A 19,088-nucleotide genomic window follows, 5' to 3' on the forward strand; every position below is an offset into this window, starting at 1 on the left:
ATTTCTGCCGCTTGTATCCGCGATCTCTTTCGGTCACTACCCACAGCTCGTGGTCATAGGTGAGGGTAGGGACGTAGATCGACCGGTAAATTGAGAGCTTCGCTTTTACACTCAGCTCCCTCTTCGCCACGACGGATCGGTGCAGCGTCTGCATCACTGCAGCTGCAGCACCAATCCATCTGTCGATCTCCGGCTCCCTTCTCCCATCACTCGCGAACAAGACCCCGAGATACTTGAACTCCTCCGCTTGGGGCAGGAACTCATCCCCGACCCGGAGTGGGCACTCCATCCCATGGCCTCAGATTTGGAGGTGCTGATCCTCATTCCCGCTGTTTCACACTCGGCTGCGAACCAGTTCCAGTGTGAGCTGGAGGCCCCCACTTTTTCATTTGAGCAATATTGTCAAAATTGTGAACATGCTGTAGAAGAGTGTATAAGAAACTGTGTAAGAGTGATGATGAAAAACTAGTTAATGCATTTATTCCTTGCAAGTCTGATTATTGTTATTCCTCAGCAAAAAGCCTTCATTTGATCTAAAATGCTTCAAACATATCCCTCACAGATCATCTGCTCTTTGTTTACTCCCGGCTACATCCAGAATTGAGATTAAAATCCCAGTTTTTTCATACACAAAGCTCCGAATAACCAGGCCCAGACATTTCAAACACATCATATCATCAAAACCACCCAGCCGAACACATTTCTCACAGACTGCAGGCTAGCTTGTGCTTCATAGAGTGTCTAAAAGTAGAAAGGGAGGCCGAGTCTGCAGCTACCACCCCGCTCCTACAATCACGTCCCCCTGTGTTTTTAGACGCCGTGCATTTAACTTTGGTCTTCTCTCTCCCATAGACTATGTTTTGTCCTGTTTGTTGCTTCTGGTCTCTTTTCTGTCATCATCAAACCAGTTAAAATTGATAGCTGCCCATCCCTGAGCATGGTGCTACCACAGGCTGTAAAACGAGTTCTTCCTCCCTACCTTTGCCAGGGTCAGGTTGGTCACAGGAGATCATCTGATCTGGAAACTGAACTGGAAACTCTTTATTTTGCATCATAAAAAGCCTTGAGACGATGAAATAAAAAATTTAAACTGCACACTCAGCTAAAATGAAATATAATATAATATAATATAATATAATATAATATAATATAATATAATATAATATAATATAATATAATATAATATAATATAATATAATATAAATCTTTGTTTTTGTTAATGATGGTCTATTATCTTGTGTTACAAATTCTTGGGTGTGTAGAAGTGGGAGACAGACAGAGAGAGAGAGCGAGAGAGAGAGAGAGAGAGAGAGAGAGAGCCTGTCACTGGCCGGTGCAGTGCTTGCAGCAGTAGCTTGGCTCAGTCAGCAGACGGCGGCCAATCTACCGATTTCCTCCTCTCGTTTCTATTCTCCCCCTCTTCCCCTTTATTGCACATCTTTTATTTTCTGTAGCAGGCTCGCAGACATGTCCGCCAGACCGGGATTTTACCGGCAGGAGCTGAATAAGACTGTGTGGGAGGTTCCAGAGCGCTATCAGAACCTGACGCCGGTGGGCTCCGGAGCTTACGGCTCGGTGTGGTGAGTGTATGCGTGTGTGTATGTATGTGTGTGTGTGCTGTGAGAGTGGAGGGGCGAGGCTGAACAGTCACAACATTTACGGTATTTCTGTTCATGATGCATCAGTAGACTACAGCGCTTTATGTGTGTGTGTCTCTCAGGACCGAGCTGCTTTGTTAACTGATTGTTTGGGAGGTTTTATTGTCTTCACTGCTGTTATTACTGGCGTTTTTTTTTTTATTATCATGCTCCCAATATTCAGCAAAACACCTTCAAATTCTATTTGCGCCCCTGTTTTTATGTGCATGAATAAGATTTCACTGCTTGCACTGATGTCAGCCTTATAGAAAGACAGGCAGGTCTGCAGGGCTTGTTTTTGTCCCGCCGCTCACTGTCTGTGGGTCTTATAGCCTGTGTGTAGGAGGGAAAGACACAATGAGACAGTACAGGAATTTCCCCAATAACCCCCTCCTCACCCCCACCCAGCTTCTACACACACAGAAATAGTCTTGGAAAAAAGTCTCGAATCTTAAGATCTTCATATATATATGTGTGTGTGTGTATGTGTGTGTGTGTGTGTGTAGCACATCTGGAATGGGAACACAGCTGCAAGTTTGATGCTGTATTCCTTGCACCTGCACGCTCACTCTCCTTTGTTTATAACCCCCCACGCCCCGTGTGGATGCACTATCAATTTTGCAAAACGTAACTGCCTTAGATTTGGTTAAATCTGCCTCAGCCGGTGGGATGCCGTTGCCATGGCGACGTGTCGTGGCATAACCTCCTCTGACAGTTAATATTAATTAAGCCGTCACCAGAAGGCTACGAAAACGCAGACAAAATTGTTATTGTGTTTGTGTGACAGATCCCAGAGGAATAATCACATTGTGCCGCACATTTAAGCGGATTTGCATGTTGCCAGCTTCAGCGGTATCAGTGAGAAGTGACTATTAAAGCTGTGAGTAGTCTGAAAAACCTTCCATTACAAACTGATTGATCCTGGCAGCTGAGCAAAACACTTATCTGTGAGTCGAAACGCCCAAACACTGTAGAGACGTTTACAGATATAATATAACGGACCTTCCTCTAATGACTCTAAAAGCCTTATGAGAGGTAGTTAAAAGCTATGCCATCACCTCCACAGTAAACCGGGTGGACACCAAGTGACGCCATCACATGACACAAGCATATGCCCACTCAGCCTTTTCAGGCTAAAATGAGAAACTCTAAAATTTTAGGTCAGCGTTGCTAAGTTCCCAAATCCTGTAAGTCTAAACCCAAACCTGTGATGCTTTGTAGCAAGGAAATAAAAGAGGCAGAGGATCTAATAGCAGGGACTCCAAGTTTCTACAGATGGAGCACTCACTCTGTGCAGCCAGTTTGGAATCGCCGGTCAAGTTTTGATGTGTCATTTTCTGTTTGAGCTTTCTCTGCACAGGCAAAGAAATGTGCCAATAACCGATACCAAAACCAGGCTGAATTTCCTGCATCTTAGTCTCACTTTATTATCTCCTTCTTACGCAGTAGTAGTGGGAGCTTGTGTCCAGTCACACACATATACACAGCTCATATCTTAGCCCGTTAAACCACACCCAAGATGTCACTGCCTGTGTCCTCACAAAAGCAGTTTATGTCTTGATGGCTAACAAACTCTCCTGTCAGATTTTAATTAAGGCAACATTTGAACTGGGATGATGGGATGATGGGATGATGGGATGTGCGTCTCCCTCACTCCCACGTCGTGATAGAAGCTTTCACAGGAGTACTGAGCATTAGCATCTTGCCTATTTGCAGCTTTAGAGTTCTGCTCAGAATAGCAGCAGACTAAAAATGCACAGGGGTGGATCATGACTTTGCCTTTCAGCCTCGAGGTAATACTCACATGGACATTTTTTAAAGTAAGTTTAAGGTCTGATTCCCATTTTGGATACTCGTGGTACAAAGGACGCATTATGAAAAAAAAAGTCCATTCAACACGTATCTTGTCCTTCTTGAGAGAAAAAAAAAAATTGCCCTAAGCAATGTGGCATTCACGCTTGTAACTCATATTCTCTAAAAGTGCAGTGAGCTTGTGTATAGACAGAAAAGTCAATGCCAGAAGCAGAGTTATTATTTATAGCTATCTACTGCCACAAGACGCACTTTCTAGACTTCTTCTCTGGTTATATAAAAGGATGATTATGATTTGATAGACTGTTTTCTTGAGTCTTAATTACTGAAGTAAACATTAGCATTGTGAGTGACTCTCATAATCCCCCCTTTGAGGACAGATTCATGCTGAAAATGATACATAACTGTTGGCAGTAGGCTACAGATATGAGCTATTCAAACCCTTCCTGGCTAACACACATCACCACAGCCCCGTTCACTCATATTACTCTGGATCATCAAACTATATTGATTTAAATGAATTTTCCTCTTGTTTATATATAAAAGTGGACAATAACGCCCTCTCAGAGTTAGCATGTAACAGTTTATAGCCAAGTGAATCAGTTTATCTGGGGTTTAGTGGTAGCATTTTAGCATAATGTCACATTACTAAGCATTATTAAGGTTTAGCAAGTGCTTAATTCATCCTTTATTTAGCATTACTCCTCCTTAGTATGTCATTTAAAAATATTTATTTATTTACAGACCTCTCTGTATTGAATCATATCTGTTATTAACCTCTGTCTCTCTTCCACAGCATGTCTTTTATCCTGTCTTCCTTCTCTCACCCCAACCGGTCGCAGCAGATGGCCGCCCCTCCCTGAGCCTGGTTCTGCTGGAGGTTTCTTCCTGTTAAAAGGGAGTTTTTCCTTCCCACTGTCGCCAAAGTGCTTGCTCATAGGGGGTCATATGATTGTTGGGCTTTTCTCTGTATCTATGAAGCGCCTTGAGGCGACATTTGTTGTGATTTGGCGCTATATAAATAAAATTGAATTGAATTGAATTGAAAATTTATAATTTTAGCTAACTATTTAATCCATTTAACACCTATTTTAAGTTAGCCCAGTTCATCCATTATTTAGCTTACTTACATTCTTTAAAAACATTTTCAAACATTCATTACTTTCAACTGTTTAAGTAATAACCACTTATTAATTACTTATCCATTATCCAACGATCCATTTTTTAAAGCTAAATGCTTCCAATACTTATCAGCCAACTGTTTTGACCCTTTAAAGCCAAGCGTATCGTATGTGATACGCGTGTTTTGGGGAGTTTTTGAGACTTCTGCATCATCAGCAGGACTTTTATTTACCCTCCCCCCAAAATGATAGAAATTGCGTGACACATTTTTAATGAGTAAATTGCAAAAATATGGCTAATGTATCAAATGTGATACAAATTAAAACTCATATGCAGATTAACATTTGATATATTTTTATATATATTTTGTCTAAAGGTTCAACAAACACACTTCCTGGCAGTTATTTCATGGTTCAGGTTTTAAAGGGTTAATCAGCTTTGTTAGCTAATAATTTCACCATTTATCCACAGTTTTTAGCTATCAAACCTTTCTTCCATAGCAGGTCTCTTAATCCTTTTATCTTACTCACCTGCTTCTCAAAGCATAATTTCTAGACAGGCCAAGTGCGAATGGTTGAGCTTTAGATTATTATACAAATACACAAAGGGCATTCCTCCACACACATGCTGACACCGAGTGCTTCCCTGCATTGTTAATGTTGATCTTGAGCTATTGTCACTGACTTTCTCATGGCAAGACTTGATTAGCAAACAGTAGGGGGATGGGGGTTAAGGGTATGGCATCAGTATCTGTCGTGATGGAGAGGGGGGTCAATACTCAAGCAGTCCACGTCTTGAAATGTGCACAAATGATCCATGTTCTCAGTGCAATCTCTCGAGAAAATAGGCCTTAGGTCAAGGACCCGACAAGCTCATATAATCCATTATAGCTGGAGCTGAAGAACATCTATCCCCCATCCTTACTGGGAGTAGGGGGGATGAAAAGGCAGAATTTAGAGAGAAAAATGGAATAGTTGCATGGAAATACATAAGGAATAACTTTGGAGTACAGACACTAGAGCAAGTAGCACCAAGAATACAAAGCTGTTTTAATAATTTACCATTCGCTGCTTCTTGAATTTTACTGTCATACTCTATGTCTAATATAGCCTCACTGTCTTCCTGCCTTGAGCCATAATCCCAATTAATATTCCTTTTCTGCTTCGGTTTCTCGTAACCAAAAAAGAAATGGGACAATTTTGGACCGTTTGCTCGAGATTGAACATCAAGACAGAATATATGTTGAGCTGATCAAGGCTGCTTTCATCTCACGTGAGCATATGTAACATCTGTTCACTAGACTTTGGGCATGAAGCCTTGCATTTGGATTGCTATGAATAAAACATGACTGCTTCATTTTCTCCTGTCGAGATTGTTATGTCTCTGCTTGTCAGATTGTTGATTGGAAATTTGATAAATTAGGGAGGAAAAAGCACACTGGGATTCTGAGTTGTTCTTGCATGAATAAATAGCTGAATGATCGCAGGGTAAAAGCTGTGAAATAAGCTTATTGGAAGACAAATTGAAATGTAGCAGCTGTTTGCGTAGCTTTGCATAATTCCTATAAAAAAATGTAAATAACATAAAATTCTCTTGATGCAGACAACTTGATTTAGTACCACGCAGCAGCCTCCCTCAAATCATTTTTGGCTTTCACTTAAATTTCACTGTTTAGACCGCTAGCTATCTTATCTATATGAAACATTTCTCCTCGTTGCAAAAACAGTTTACTTCCACCGTCTCCGTCTGAGAAACCCGATGTGCATTAAGAGCTGGGATATTAAAGGCATACTGAGACAAAAGGACAGTGGAGAAATCGATGCCTTTGCTAGCTTGCTTGTGTTGAGAATGGTGCATCATACCCATGTATGGAAGATGGCATAGAGATATGCTCAAGGCGCTGAGGCCTGCTTTATGTCAGACGGAGGAGGCTGGCTGCTGATCTGGACGTAGCCCAGCTGGGACATCCGGGCTGTCAGCAGGTGATTTGGATGCACTGAAGTGTGCAAAAGTGCAGCAAACTCAAGCACGTAAGCGTCATATATCAGCAGGAAAAGATACAGCAATATTTATAGTATGTATAGGAAAAAAACCAGGACACATGCATCATTTCATGGGCACCTCTACTGTAACTGTCTGAAAGTAAACAGACGTTATACCTGCTGTTAGCTGAATCTTTGCAGGTCTTAAGGGTAAAAGAAAAAATGTATTAAGCTGCTAAATGGCCTAAGAACATCATCCACAATCTCTGTAGGGAACTGTACTTTTTACCTGCACAGGAGGACACTCGATTAAACACAGATGTTATGAATTAGAAGAATAATTTGATGCTTTCTGGTTAAAAGCGTTTTCACTCCCTTGGCATCTTAGGTGAGAAGATGAGGCCACTCATGTCTATATACTAATCACTAACGTACACAGGATTTCTAAAGCTTAACATGTCACCAATCACTTTACACAGTCCCACTCTGAAGCCTTGATTTATGCATTTTTGACTTGATCTTGTTGTGTTTCTGGAAATCAAGGATGCTACACAGTCATATTGTAGCAACTTCCCAATTACAAAATGCAAAATTCTGAATAAATGTACTATAACAATGTAATAATAATATATTGATTGATTGGTAATTTATTTCAACATGTGAACGATATACAAGTACATTTAGAAAAGAAAATAAGAAAGAAAAAAAATACTATACAAATTACATACAAAAAAACGTTCTGATTAATTTACATGTTGAAAGGGAGTGGGAAGACGTAAACACTTATTTAATCCCACCCCTTTGCCATAAATTATCATTTAATATTTAGTCAGCTTCCTTACTGATATAATTTGTAATAAAAACAAACATATTAAATAAAATAAGACTTGAGACTAGCAATTGAGACCATAAGCTCACCAGGAAAATGATAACTGAGGTCATGAATCAACTGAGCTTTAGGATAATTTTCCCAATGACATCTGTGAAATCTAACCTCCTTTTATGTCACCGGTTACCTCAGAAGTCAGATGTCCAAACTTGGGAGTGAAATCTCTCTGAAGTTAGTCAATTCCAGTAGTAAAGCTAGAAAAGCGAGAAAATACTTGCTTAGTTCGTAGCAAGGTAGCGTTATTCAAGTATCATGAGTAATAGTAGCAGACTACTTTTTAGCTTTTAGCTTAAAACCACTGCTGGAGCACATTCGTGGATAGAGTCGAGTCAGTGCTAGCCATATGTTTTATTTAGCAATTCATAAATCGACAACAGTGGCAGCACAGATTCATTTTAAAGTTTTACGGCTGTTTATGCTCACTTATGCAACCTTGGATTGTTAGCTCAGGGTTGGCGGGGCTGCTCTTACTTTCTAAGTATGAAATGTGACTTGAAAGGGCGTTCCAGATGAAGAAATTCAGACTTAATCTGGAATGCGGCACTACGCCCAAAGGAGTAACAACCCCCGGCTAGTAGACATAATGCAGGTTTTAAAGCACTCAGCTCTGGCTTTACTTATCAGAACAGGAAGCTTTGTCCATCCTTTATGTACAGTATGTTATCATAAACCGGAGTAAAACATTTCATCCATAGTGCCAGATGTAAATGATATTTGCTTTAAAATGTCAAATGTTTACAGTCATTTTATTGCATCAGTTGTTTTGCAAGTGTTGTTCATCACATAAATGTTCAGGTCATAGTTCCTTTTCTTACTTCTTGGTCTATTTTTGCAATGTTATGCATTGTTGCTCAATTCCCACCCGCTCTTCCTGTTGGTCTGTTCCACCCTCTGATGGCTGTATTATTATTCTTTTTAAGAGCGCTTGCAAAGCTGGCAGGCCTGAAAAGACACTGGCACCACAAAGGCATTCAGCATGAGCCGCAGCAGGGCTCAGTGTTCAATATGTGGAGTGACATCTACATTTCAAAAGAGGCAGATGAAAAAAAAAAAAAACCCCAGCAGCACTTTTACAATATCTGACATCCTCGCTTCCCTTGTTCCACCACATCCTCTTTCACTCACTCCTCCCGTCTGCTCGCGTTTCGAACTCTTCCAGCCCGTTTCTCTTTTTATTTTCAACTTTCAGGCATTCACCACAGCGTGAAGTAGTAGCTCGGTGTGTTAATGGCACTGCATTTAAGTATATCCACACACATGTTAAATGCTTTATCTGTTTGCTCTTTGCAGTTCGGCGTACGACGTGGTCTTAAGGCAAAAGGTTGCGGTGAAGAAGCTGTCCAGGCCTTTCCAGTCTCTCATACACAGTCGCCGCTCGTACCGGGAACTCAGGCTCCTCAAGCACATGAAACACGAGAATGTTAGTGCTCCTTATAAAAATACCCAGAGACAGACAGACGTGGCTCTCTGAATGTTTTTCGCTCCGTTATTGATCAGCTCTGCTTCTGTTTCTGTCTCTGCAGGTAATAGGGCTGCTCGACGTCTTCACACCTGCTGCCACATTAGAAGACTTCAATGAGCTGTAAATCTTTGTTTTTCCCTCGGCGTTTTCTACAAGCTGCACAGCTGTCCACCTTTTTAGATATTTCTCTTATTAGAGGGCATACTGATGTATATATACAGGCAATCCTAGGGGGATTAAAGGCTTGTAGAGATGTCAGATGGTTGCTATGGCAGCACCTCCATGTTCTCCTCTGAACTGAAACGCCCTCCCCCATTCACTCATGCAGAGTCTCTCCTCTTTTCCAGCTACCTGGTGACTAACCTGATGGGCGCAGACCTCAATAATATAGTCAAATTTCAGAGGTTGTCAGATGAGCATGTGCAGTTCTTAATTTACCAGCTCCTCCGTGGCCTCAAGGTAATTTACTGCATCACGAGTATCTCCTGCATGCCACACTGCAACATGAATAATCAGCTGTGTCTGTTTTAATGCCAGCAGACACATGTAACAGCAGCGAAACATAGACTGTATACAAAAGACAGACACACTCTGATTTGAAGACACAAGTCTGGAATTTTGGTCATCGCCATCTTGTTTTTTTCTTTCTTTCTTTATTGTTTGTTTGTTTGTTTTTTTTAAACTGGAGATAACTTTTTGGCATGTTTGTCACACTTAAATGCTTCAGATCATCCAACAAATTTAAATATTTAGAGAAAGGTAACACAAGTAAGCACAAATTGCCGTATCTAGGTCACAAACAGAACTAAAACATTTCAGAAAGTTCAGCTTTTGTCTTGTCAGTACACAAAAGTCTTTTTGGCAAATGTGAGACGAGTCTTTCTGTTCTTTTTGGTCAGCAGTGGTTTTCTCCTTGAACTCTCCCACGGATGCCATTTTTGCTCAGTCTCTTTATTATTGTTGAACCATGAACTCTGACCTTAGCTGAGAAATGTGAAGCCTGTCGTTGCTTAATGTTGTTCTGGGTTCTTTTGTGACCTCCTGGATGAGTCGTTGATATGCTTTTGGAGTAAATTTGGTCGGTTGGTCACTCCTGGGAAGCTTCACCACTGTTCCAAGTTTTCTCGATTTGTGGATAATGGCTCCAACTGTGGTTCAATGGAGTCCTAAAGCCTTAGAAATGGCTTTTTAACCCTTTGCAGACTGATAGATGTCAGTAACTTTGTTTCTCAGTAGTTCCTTTAGATTGTGGCGTGATGTGTTGCTTTTTGAGCTCTTTTTACCTACTTTACTTCGTCAGACAGCTTCTATTTAGGTGATTTCTTGATTCAACAGTCCTGCCAGTAATCAGGCCTGAGTGTGTTTAGCCAAACTGAACTCAAATTTTCAAAACATGGCAGTTAATTACAGTTAATAGATGATTTAACAAGAGGGGAAATTGCTTTTTCACACACGACCAGGTACGTTTAGGTAACTTTTTTCACTTTATCAATGAAATCATGATTTAATAAGTGCATTTTCTATATACTCGGGTTATCTTTGTCTAATATTAAAATTTGTTTGACAATCTGAAACATTTAAGTGTGACAAATATGCAACACACTAGGAAATCAGGAAGGGGGCAAACACTGGGTCCACCTTTAATCTGTTTATGCCTAAAACGTGCTGAAGACTTGCTGAAAAAAAACCAACTTCTCACATGATTTCTGACATTTTTCTGGTGACTTTATAAGACATTTGTTTTATACATCCCATTATGTTTGGTTTGGTTTTTTAAAAAAGTTCAATATGCTTTAGGGTGATTGACACACTGCTACTATAGTGTACCACTGACATGTGGTAACAAAAGATGGTGGATGGCGAGGCTTCAAAACAGTTCTGTGAAAATCAAATAGATAACTTTTGATAATTTATATACAATGTAACACCGAAATCACTACACTGAAGCACACAGACTTTAAAATCCACAATTCCAAGATTTGCCATCTAACACTGAATCAGTCCAGCTGCCTGTAGATGCTGGCTCTTCGCTCTCCGATAGACAAAAGAGGCAGAAAGTTAAATTCTGAGCTGCACTGTTGACCCCCATCTTCTCTCTCTCTCCTCCCCCTGTACCCCCGCCACACCACCTGTTGAACAGTACATCCATTCAGCTGGATTGATCCACAGAGTGAGTTCCTTCTTCTTGCCTTGGTCAAGAGACCACTGCTGCACTTTGGTGGTTGAAACGACAACATCTTAAGCATTTTCCTATTTCGTTTCTTAAAATGTTTTAAGGTGATAAAATCACCTCCAGACTGTCCGGCATTATAACATAAACATATCAGCATGTTTCATTGGGTGAAATTCTGAGAGTACATTTCACATTTTGAAAGAAAAAGTCGATCAGAAAATGGGATAATGGTTATTTTACTCATGCTGCTGAGTTTCAGATATGTTGTAATTCTTGTGATGTTTCTCTATTTAACCAACGTCTTCAGGACCTCAAGCCAAGCAATGTGGCAGTGAATGAGGACTGTGAGCTTAGGGTAAGACCGGTCTTTAGTTTAACCCTACAAATGCTACATTACAGCCAATGAAATCCATCAATCTGGAAATAAACTGTTCACCTGTCCTACAGATCCTTGACTTTGGCTTAGCCAGGCAGACAGATGATGAGATGACAGGTTATGTGGCGACTCGCTGGTATCGAGCACCAGAGATCATGCTCAACTGGATGCACTACAATCAGAATGGTAAGGTGCCATCGAATGAAAGACACCGAATGAGGTTTTTAAGGTATTTCGCATTTGGCAGCAATAAAATGGGCAAATGCTGAATGGCTGATCCTGTAGTGTTTCTGTTTCAGTTGATATCTGGTCAGTGGGATGCATTATGGGAGAGCTACTGAAGGGAAAAGTCCTTTTTCCCGGCACTGACTGTATCCTTATCATCGTGGCGTGAGTCCACCGCAATTTGCAGCTTTTCTTCTCTCTTAGTGGGAACCTTCCATCGCCTCTTTAAACCGCCCCATGGATGCGGACCTCTTGTGGATTTGCATTACAATCGTAGGCCTTTCTATGGGGGGAGCTGCTTCAATGGAGAGAAACTGGGGAATGAATAGGAGCAAACACAAAAGATTGAATTGTCTAGGCTGTTGTATTCAGTGTCTCAGAGGGGCTCTAAAACAAATTTGATTTACTGATCTTTCTGTGCTGTCAGACTTCGAGATGTCTTTTAAGCAGCGATCTGCCTCCGTATGTGAAAAGATACTCTAATGAGCCAAATCTTGCAAGTTGATGACTTCCGCAAATCTCGATGGCCCTTAACTCCTCCTGTGCTAAGATATCGACCAGCTGAAGAGAATCATGGAGGTGGTGGGAACTCCGACGCCGGAGCTGTTAAAGAAGATCTGCTCTGAACATGTGAGGACTCTACAAAGAGATTGGGATTGTCAAAATAATGCTTTCCGCAAAATCTGTTTCTACTGACAAAAGTAAACTGCTCTGATTGATTAGTCACTCCATTGACCTGGCTGTCAGTATGTCTGAGCGTTGGACATAATTGATCACCAGTGGTTGGACATGTTATCCAAATTGTGACTTGCCATAAGCAGTGTTGGTCAAGTTACTTGAAAAAAGTAATCAGTAACTAATTACTGATTACTTCCCCAAAAAAGTAATCCAGTTACTGTACTGATTACTTATTTTCAAAAGTAATTAATTACCTAGTTACTTAGTTACTTTTTAAAAACATGATTTACAACCTGAATAGGTGATAAAACGATAGATCTTTCAGCCCAATTCTACTTTTTCTGCATAATCCATCATACAAAATGTAATCAGATGGAAAAGTCTCTTTTTAAAACTTGTTTTATTAGTTTTAATCTTTAAACTTTATTCATCAAGCAAAAATTTAATTATATGCAACATTCTCTGACTGGAAGAAATTTGTTTAATATTTAAACCTATTTTCTGCACATTCCAGCACATAAAATATATTTTTTGTGTTTACACTCAGTCTTTCAAATAGATGCAAGTAAAACACAGCAGAAAATAAATAAAATCAAAGACTAGCGGTCCTGTTGCTCTATTTTCACCTGTAAAGCAGGAGTGGGGTAGGCGGAGGTTTACCCTGGTGCAGGTGTGCCGCGGTCAGTGGAAGAATCCGCGAGTTTCTCTGTGAGTTTCCCATTACGTCGTAGCTACTTGGTGCTTGTTTGGAAGTTTAGGGGTTTTTTTTCGCTGTAAAAAGAAGTTTTCTTCCCACGCACAACGGACACTAATGTTTTTGTCACTTTTTATGGAATCAAACTCAAAGTAAGGTCAGTACTTCCACGCTTTAAACGCTGCACGCTCATACTCTCTCTGCACTCGATATATGATCCATTGTTGATCTGCACACAGCTGTTGTCACGAACGTCGCACTCGCTTACGTCACTGTCATGAGACATTCTCGCAAAAAAAATCACGGATTTAGTAACGCAGTAACGCAGCGTTCCTACGGGAAAGTAACAGTAATCTAATTACCGTTTTTGCAATAGTAATCCCTTACTTTACTCGTTACTTGAAAAAAGTAATCAGATTACAGTAACGCGTTACCCATCTCTGCCCATGAGTGTAACATTGGTGTGTATTTGCAGGCACAGAAGTACATCCAATCTCTGCCCTTCATGCCCCAACAGGACTTGGAAAAGATCTTCAGAGGGGCAAATCCACTGGGTGGGTGATGGACTGCAGATTGGATTATCAGCTTCTCAAATTCAATTGAAAACCATTAAGACTCTGCTAAAAGTAACTCTCTCCAGACTGCAAATTTGAAATGCATTTTAACCATTTAGGCTTAAATAAATTTTTGGACCTGCTGCTATTTCCTTCTTTCATTTCTCTAGTTTTTTGTCTCTCTTTTAGCTGTTGATCTGCTGAAGCGCATGCTGGTTCTGGACTGTGACGGGAGGATCTCAGCTAGCGAAGCTCTTTCCCACCCCTACTTCTCCCAGTACCATGATCCAGATGACGAGCCAGAGGCCCAGCCCTATGACCAAACACTGGAGAGCAAAGACCGAACTTTAGAAGAATGGAAAGGTAAAAGCCTCTTTTTAAAATTTGGTGATTTTATGATTTAAAACAGCTGACAGAAGATACCATACTCACATCTTACCTGAAACACAGAATTCTGCTGTAGTCCCTGCTGTCAAACTAGAAAATATGACCATGAAAGACATTTGTCGAAGTTTTAGATTCCTTTTTGCCAGTAGCAACTTCCTCTTCTGCAAATCAAAAAGTACCATTTGAAATAAAAGTCTGCTTTGCTCTGCAAGAAGACAATATATTCAAGCTGCACTGATTTTCAGATTTCATATTGCATGGGTGTTGCAGAAATGCACCATCTAAGCAATATGGTGCAATATTGGAGACTAGTATTCACCACAACACCACCTGCCTCATACTGTGCTGCCAAAACAACTCTGACCAGCCAGGGCATAGACACGTGACATCTGGGAAAACGTTGTGGTGTCTGGCAAGAGCACACTGGCAGCTAATTCATGGGGTCCTGTGGGTTGCAGGACGGGGCCTCTGTGGATGGAGTTTGTTTTGGCAAAACCAATAGAGGCAGTTTGGAGAGTTTTGAGCCTGGGTCTGTGCCTTGGGCTCTTTTTTCATCGTTGCCAAATCATTCTCTAGTAGTTTTAGGGGGTGTAATGAGATAGATTATTCTGCAGGGGGGGCAGCACTGTCATGCCTATTGGTACACCATCTGTACCAATGTTATGGTGGGTGGTATGTCTGTGAAGGTTCTCAGTCATCCAGGCCATCGTAGTCTAAGGAGCGAGGAAAGAAAAGCATCTGGACTTCTTTAAGTTTGTTGAAAACCTAAACCACCGTAGGTGGGTGGTAACATCCAGCTGAATTTCCTTAAAAATTACTCACTTTACAAAATTCTATTCAATTCAGTCACAGTAGTTGCTAAAGGCAATTTATATTGAACACAGAGATGACCCTCCAAGGACTTCCACACTTGGCAAAAGTGGAAAGGAAAAACTTCCTTTTAACAGGAAGAAACTTCCAGCAGAACCAGGGAGGGGCAGCCAGCTTTAGTTTATGCTTTATGTTTGGGTTTTATTGACTGTAATATGTTGCTATATTGGACCAATATAGCAACCTGACGAAACTTTAAAGTATGCACATTATATTATCCTGTGTTGTTGCCATGAAACATCAAGAAGGTGCTTTTGCAATGTCACAATTTCTATTGTTTCTATTGTTGTTCTGAATATTGAGCAGCACTCCTAACAGTGTTTCTTCTCCCTTCTTCCTCATTTACGTCCACAGAGTTGGTATTTGAAGAGGTGAACAGCTTCAAAGCATCTGGCAGCAAGACTGACAGCCTTCAGGTGGAGCAGTGAGACTTTTACTGCTCCGCCTCCTCCTCTGCTTGAAGAAGGACCACGTAGTCAATAAATGCAAGGAGGGCTGGAAAAACAAGCGAAGGAAATGACTGTGTTTGATTTCCTGTCATGAGTTTGTCTGAGCAGCAGGGCAGGATGGTCTCCATGGGATCACATGCGCACATTACTATTACAGGGAACATTTTCGAGTTTAAAAAAAGGATTTCACCAGTGCAGAAAGTTGCTTCCTGTTATGGTTCCGCTCACTGAGGGTAAAATAAGGAACTGCTCAATATCAGGGGCCACGGAGGACGTGAGGATTCATGTGAGGAAGCAACTTTAAGAAACTGAACTTTGTCTAAAGACCAACAGAAGGTGTGGGAGGAGGAAAAAAAATGCACACTAGGATTTCCAAAGCAACAACAGGAATGCTGTGTCATCATCAAGACGAATGCCATAAAGCTTTCATATATAAAAATCATGCTTGCAGTGATACCATTTCACATCACAGAACAGCTTAGCATTTAGCCTGCATACTACTGATGCATGACTTCTGTGCATTTTATTGTTAAAGCATATTACTGGTGGTGTATTATAACCACTGCTTACTGTGTCTGCCACACTGCTACTAAACCAGTTTGGGGTTGAGAAAGAGACATTAGCAGGAAATGTAACCAGTGTTTCACCTCCTCTGTCTTTATAATTCATGTCTGAAAATGTTCTTCCATGGATGAAAAGTCATCCCATCCTTACAGAATAGTAAACACCAATTGTGCTATTAATTAGCAAGATAATTAATATATGCCAAAGCTGAAACAGAATGATTGCCCTGCAGATCTGTGTTTACAGAGTCTCTTTCCTCATATACAGATTCCGCTGTCAACCGATCACCTGTTGGCTTTGGCCCTGCTCCGTGAGGTCTCTCTACTGCTCTGCTGTCTTATACAGATCCCCATTTGTGTTTACAACTGTTAACATTACAGCAAATTGTCAGAATCAGTTCCCAGAAGGTGTCTAACAATGCTGGATAATAATCTGTTATGCAACTTGTAGCTTCATCCTAGCATTGACTGGTCAAACACCACAGACTGATGATTCACAGAAAGCAGCCATATTTGGCTGCTTGTGGCAACCAGGGAGCTCATTAGTCATATTTTATGTTACCTAAGCATCTTTTTCTTTTCTTTCCATAATTCTTGGATCATCTCTTTTTTTAACCTCCATTACATGTATTTTAGTTTGCTGAGGTTAAAAGCTTGGTGCAACATTAGAACATAAATATTCATGCTTAGCAAATCTGACTGGAAATATTTGCGTAAGCACACAAGCTGAACGGATATATGCATTTTTCTAACAAATGGCTGACTTCCCCACTGATGTGTCACTCATCTTGCCACAAACTGGAGTTTCACTTCTCGTAACTTTTTTTTTTTTTTTTTTTTTTTTGCTGCTGTTTTAATAATAGTATGGTATTAAACCACTGTAAGCACAGCCAACAAACCACAGATTTTGCCCTGAAGGTCAGTGAAAATATCAAGTGAAAGGCATTTGAAGTTGAATGCAACAAACGAAATAATAGGTTTAAATTGTAATTGAATCATTTTAATTGTCCATGTTGAACAACAGGATAAGAAGCAAAGTAAGCCAGTTAATAATAATAATAATAATAATAATAATAATAATAATAATAATAATAATAATAACTTTATTTATAAAGCGCTTTCAAACAAAGTGCTGTACAACTATTTGAAACTAAAAAGATAAAAAAAAATAAAAGCGATACATAGTAATACAGGTAAAAGACACAATACAAGTTAAAAACAGTAAAAATTTAAAAACTAAAAGCCATAGAATTAAGACTTGTAAGATAAGGTGAACAAATGTGTCTTCGGCTTAGTTTTAAACACCTCCACAGAGCCTGCCTAACATCTTGAGGGAGGTTGTTCCACAGAAACGGGGCACGAAAAGAAAAAGCTCTCCGATTGTCTTTTTTCTGGCTCTAGGAACCTTTAGAAGGCCAGAGAGATCGGAGAGCACGAGATGGAACGTAAAGATGTAAAAGGTCGGAGAGGTATGAAGGTACCAGTCCATTTAAAGCCTTGTAGGTGAGCAGCAGGACCTTAAAATCTGCTCGAACCTGACAAGGTAGCCAATGAAGAGAGTTCAGTACAGGGCTAATGTGCTCAAATTTCCCAGTTCTTGTTAAAATGCAAGCAGCTGCATTTTGCACCATCTGTAGACCTCTAAAACCTTTCTTTGGTAGCCCAGAAAGAAGAGCATTACAATAATCAATACGTGAGGACACAAATGCATGGAGAAGAACCTCTGCGGTGTCGCTTGACGAAACTTTGATTCTGGCTGATGTTCCTCAAATGATAAAAGGCGGTCTTTGTTATCTCTTTTACATGAGACTCGAAAGAGAGCACCATGTCAAACCAAACGCCCAAGTTTTTTACATTGTCCCTACAATTTATGACACTGTCATCAATTCTCAAGATGAAATTTTGGGACAAGTGCTGAAATTTGTGTGGCCCAATGACCATCAACTCGGTTAAACTCTATTCACATTTATATCTGACTGCTGCTGATGTTTAATTCAATATGTAAACTATGTTGACAAATGTTGGCTAGAATGTCAGGTATAAAACAAATAAGTGAATTGGCTCGCCTTCCGATGTTCAAATGTCAGGTAGTAGCGCAGGCATTCACAAGACTAGCTAAGGTGAAACTGTAGCTGTTATTGTAGCCTCGTTAGCTTTTTAAAACTAGCTAGAATAAATGTACTGATACAGTTCTGTCAGTAACGAATGGTCTATACACATCATTGGCACTTATTTAAGGTTTAATGCTACAGCATATGAATTGAATTTTAGCATGTGTCTTGACAGATAAACCACTCCTAGCTACATGAAGTGAATTGCTCACATGTACGCGGGCATTTTGGTAAACATAGCTTCTTTCTCTGCATTTGGCCTTTTGTCCACTCATAATTAAGGTAAATGAGTGTGACACTGTGACAATTTTTTTAACAACAAAAAAGCAGAAAAACGCTGTTTTAAAAAATAACCATGTACCCGTGGACATATCCATATGTGCTCCATCGCAGTAACGCAAAGTCTTCTGAGTTTCTTGATTCAATCTGCTCATGTTAAACTCAACCAGCAAGATTACTTCTGCGTGAAGAATAATTCTTTAAAGACACAAGACAAAAAGTTTATTCTTATATTTTTCCTTTCTCCCCCAGATTGGTTCACACTGGAGTGCTACATGTAGCCTTTTGTGCAAGTTGTCCACTAATACTGGCTGAAAAATGTAGAATTTGAAGTCTAAATTAATCAAAACTGTGTCTCAGTCAAGGTGTGAGCTCTGAATGTTACAGTGTTATGTGCTTATGTTGTATATGTGGTGGATTTAATTAGCATCTGCAACCTGAATGTATATGTATGTATGTTTGTTACAAGTTATAGGTGACTTTTGAATACATGGTGGCGTGTGAGTCAACTGTAGTCCTGAGTTTCAAATTTCTAAAATGAATGTCAGCTCTTAGTTTCCAAATGATTCAAAGGATTTCCTCGTCATCAGACGGTACCATGACTTTTAAGCTTTGGCTTCAACAGAATAAACTCGATCATCTCTGTTTGCCAAAATGTCTCAGATAGAGTACACATCATTCTTGCATACTTCATATCATTAAACGTGTGATTTTTATAGTTTGGACTAGAACCATTCATTGTGAATAAAATACATTGTTGACATAAATATATACTGTAAAGACATAAAGCAATCTAGATGAAGATGGTGGTTTTACATGTAAAAC

General features: G+C 40.1%; 1 protein-coding gene across 1 annotated transcript; it reads left to right on the forward strand.

Annotated features, from left to right (window-relative positions):
* The first annotated feature begins 1,311 nt into the window (after positions 1 to 1,311).
* Positions 1,312 to 18,979, forward strand: mapk11 (mitogen-activated protein kinase 11). Its single transcript, XM_085136847.1, has 12 exons — positions 1,312 to 1,580; positions 8,733 to 8,862; positions 8,966 to 9,024; positions 9,252 to 9,363; positions 11,045 to 11,074; positions 11,385 to 11,432; positions 11,525 to 11,639; positions 11,753 to 11,824; positions 12,229 to 12,308; positions 13,526 to 13,604; positions 13,794 to 13,967; positions 15,216 to 18,979. Exons 1-12 carry the CDS (start codon positions 1,468 to 1,470, stop codon positions 15,287 to 15,289), a joined length of 1,086 nt encoding a protein of 361 aa, XP_084992973.1. The 5' UTR covers positions 1,312 to 1,467; the 3' UTR covers positions 15,290 to 18,979.
* Positions 18,980 to 19,088: the final 109 nt, after the last annotated feature.

Source organism: Neolamprologus multifasciatus, chromosome 17 (genome assembly GCF_963576455.1).
Source record: "Neolamprologus multifasciatus chromosome 17, fNeoMul1.2, whole genome shotgun sequence".
Lineage (NCBI taxonomy): Eukaryota > Metazoa > Chordata > Actinopteri > Cichliformes > Cichlidae > Neolamprologus > Neolamprologus multifasciatus.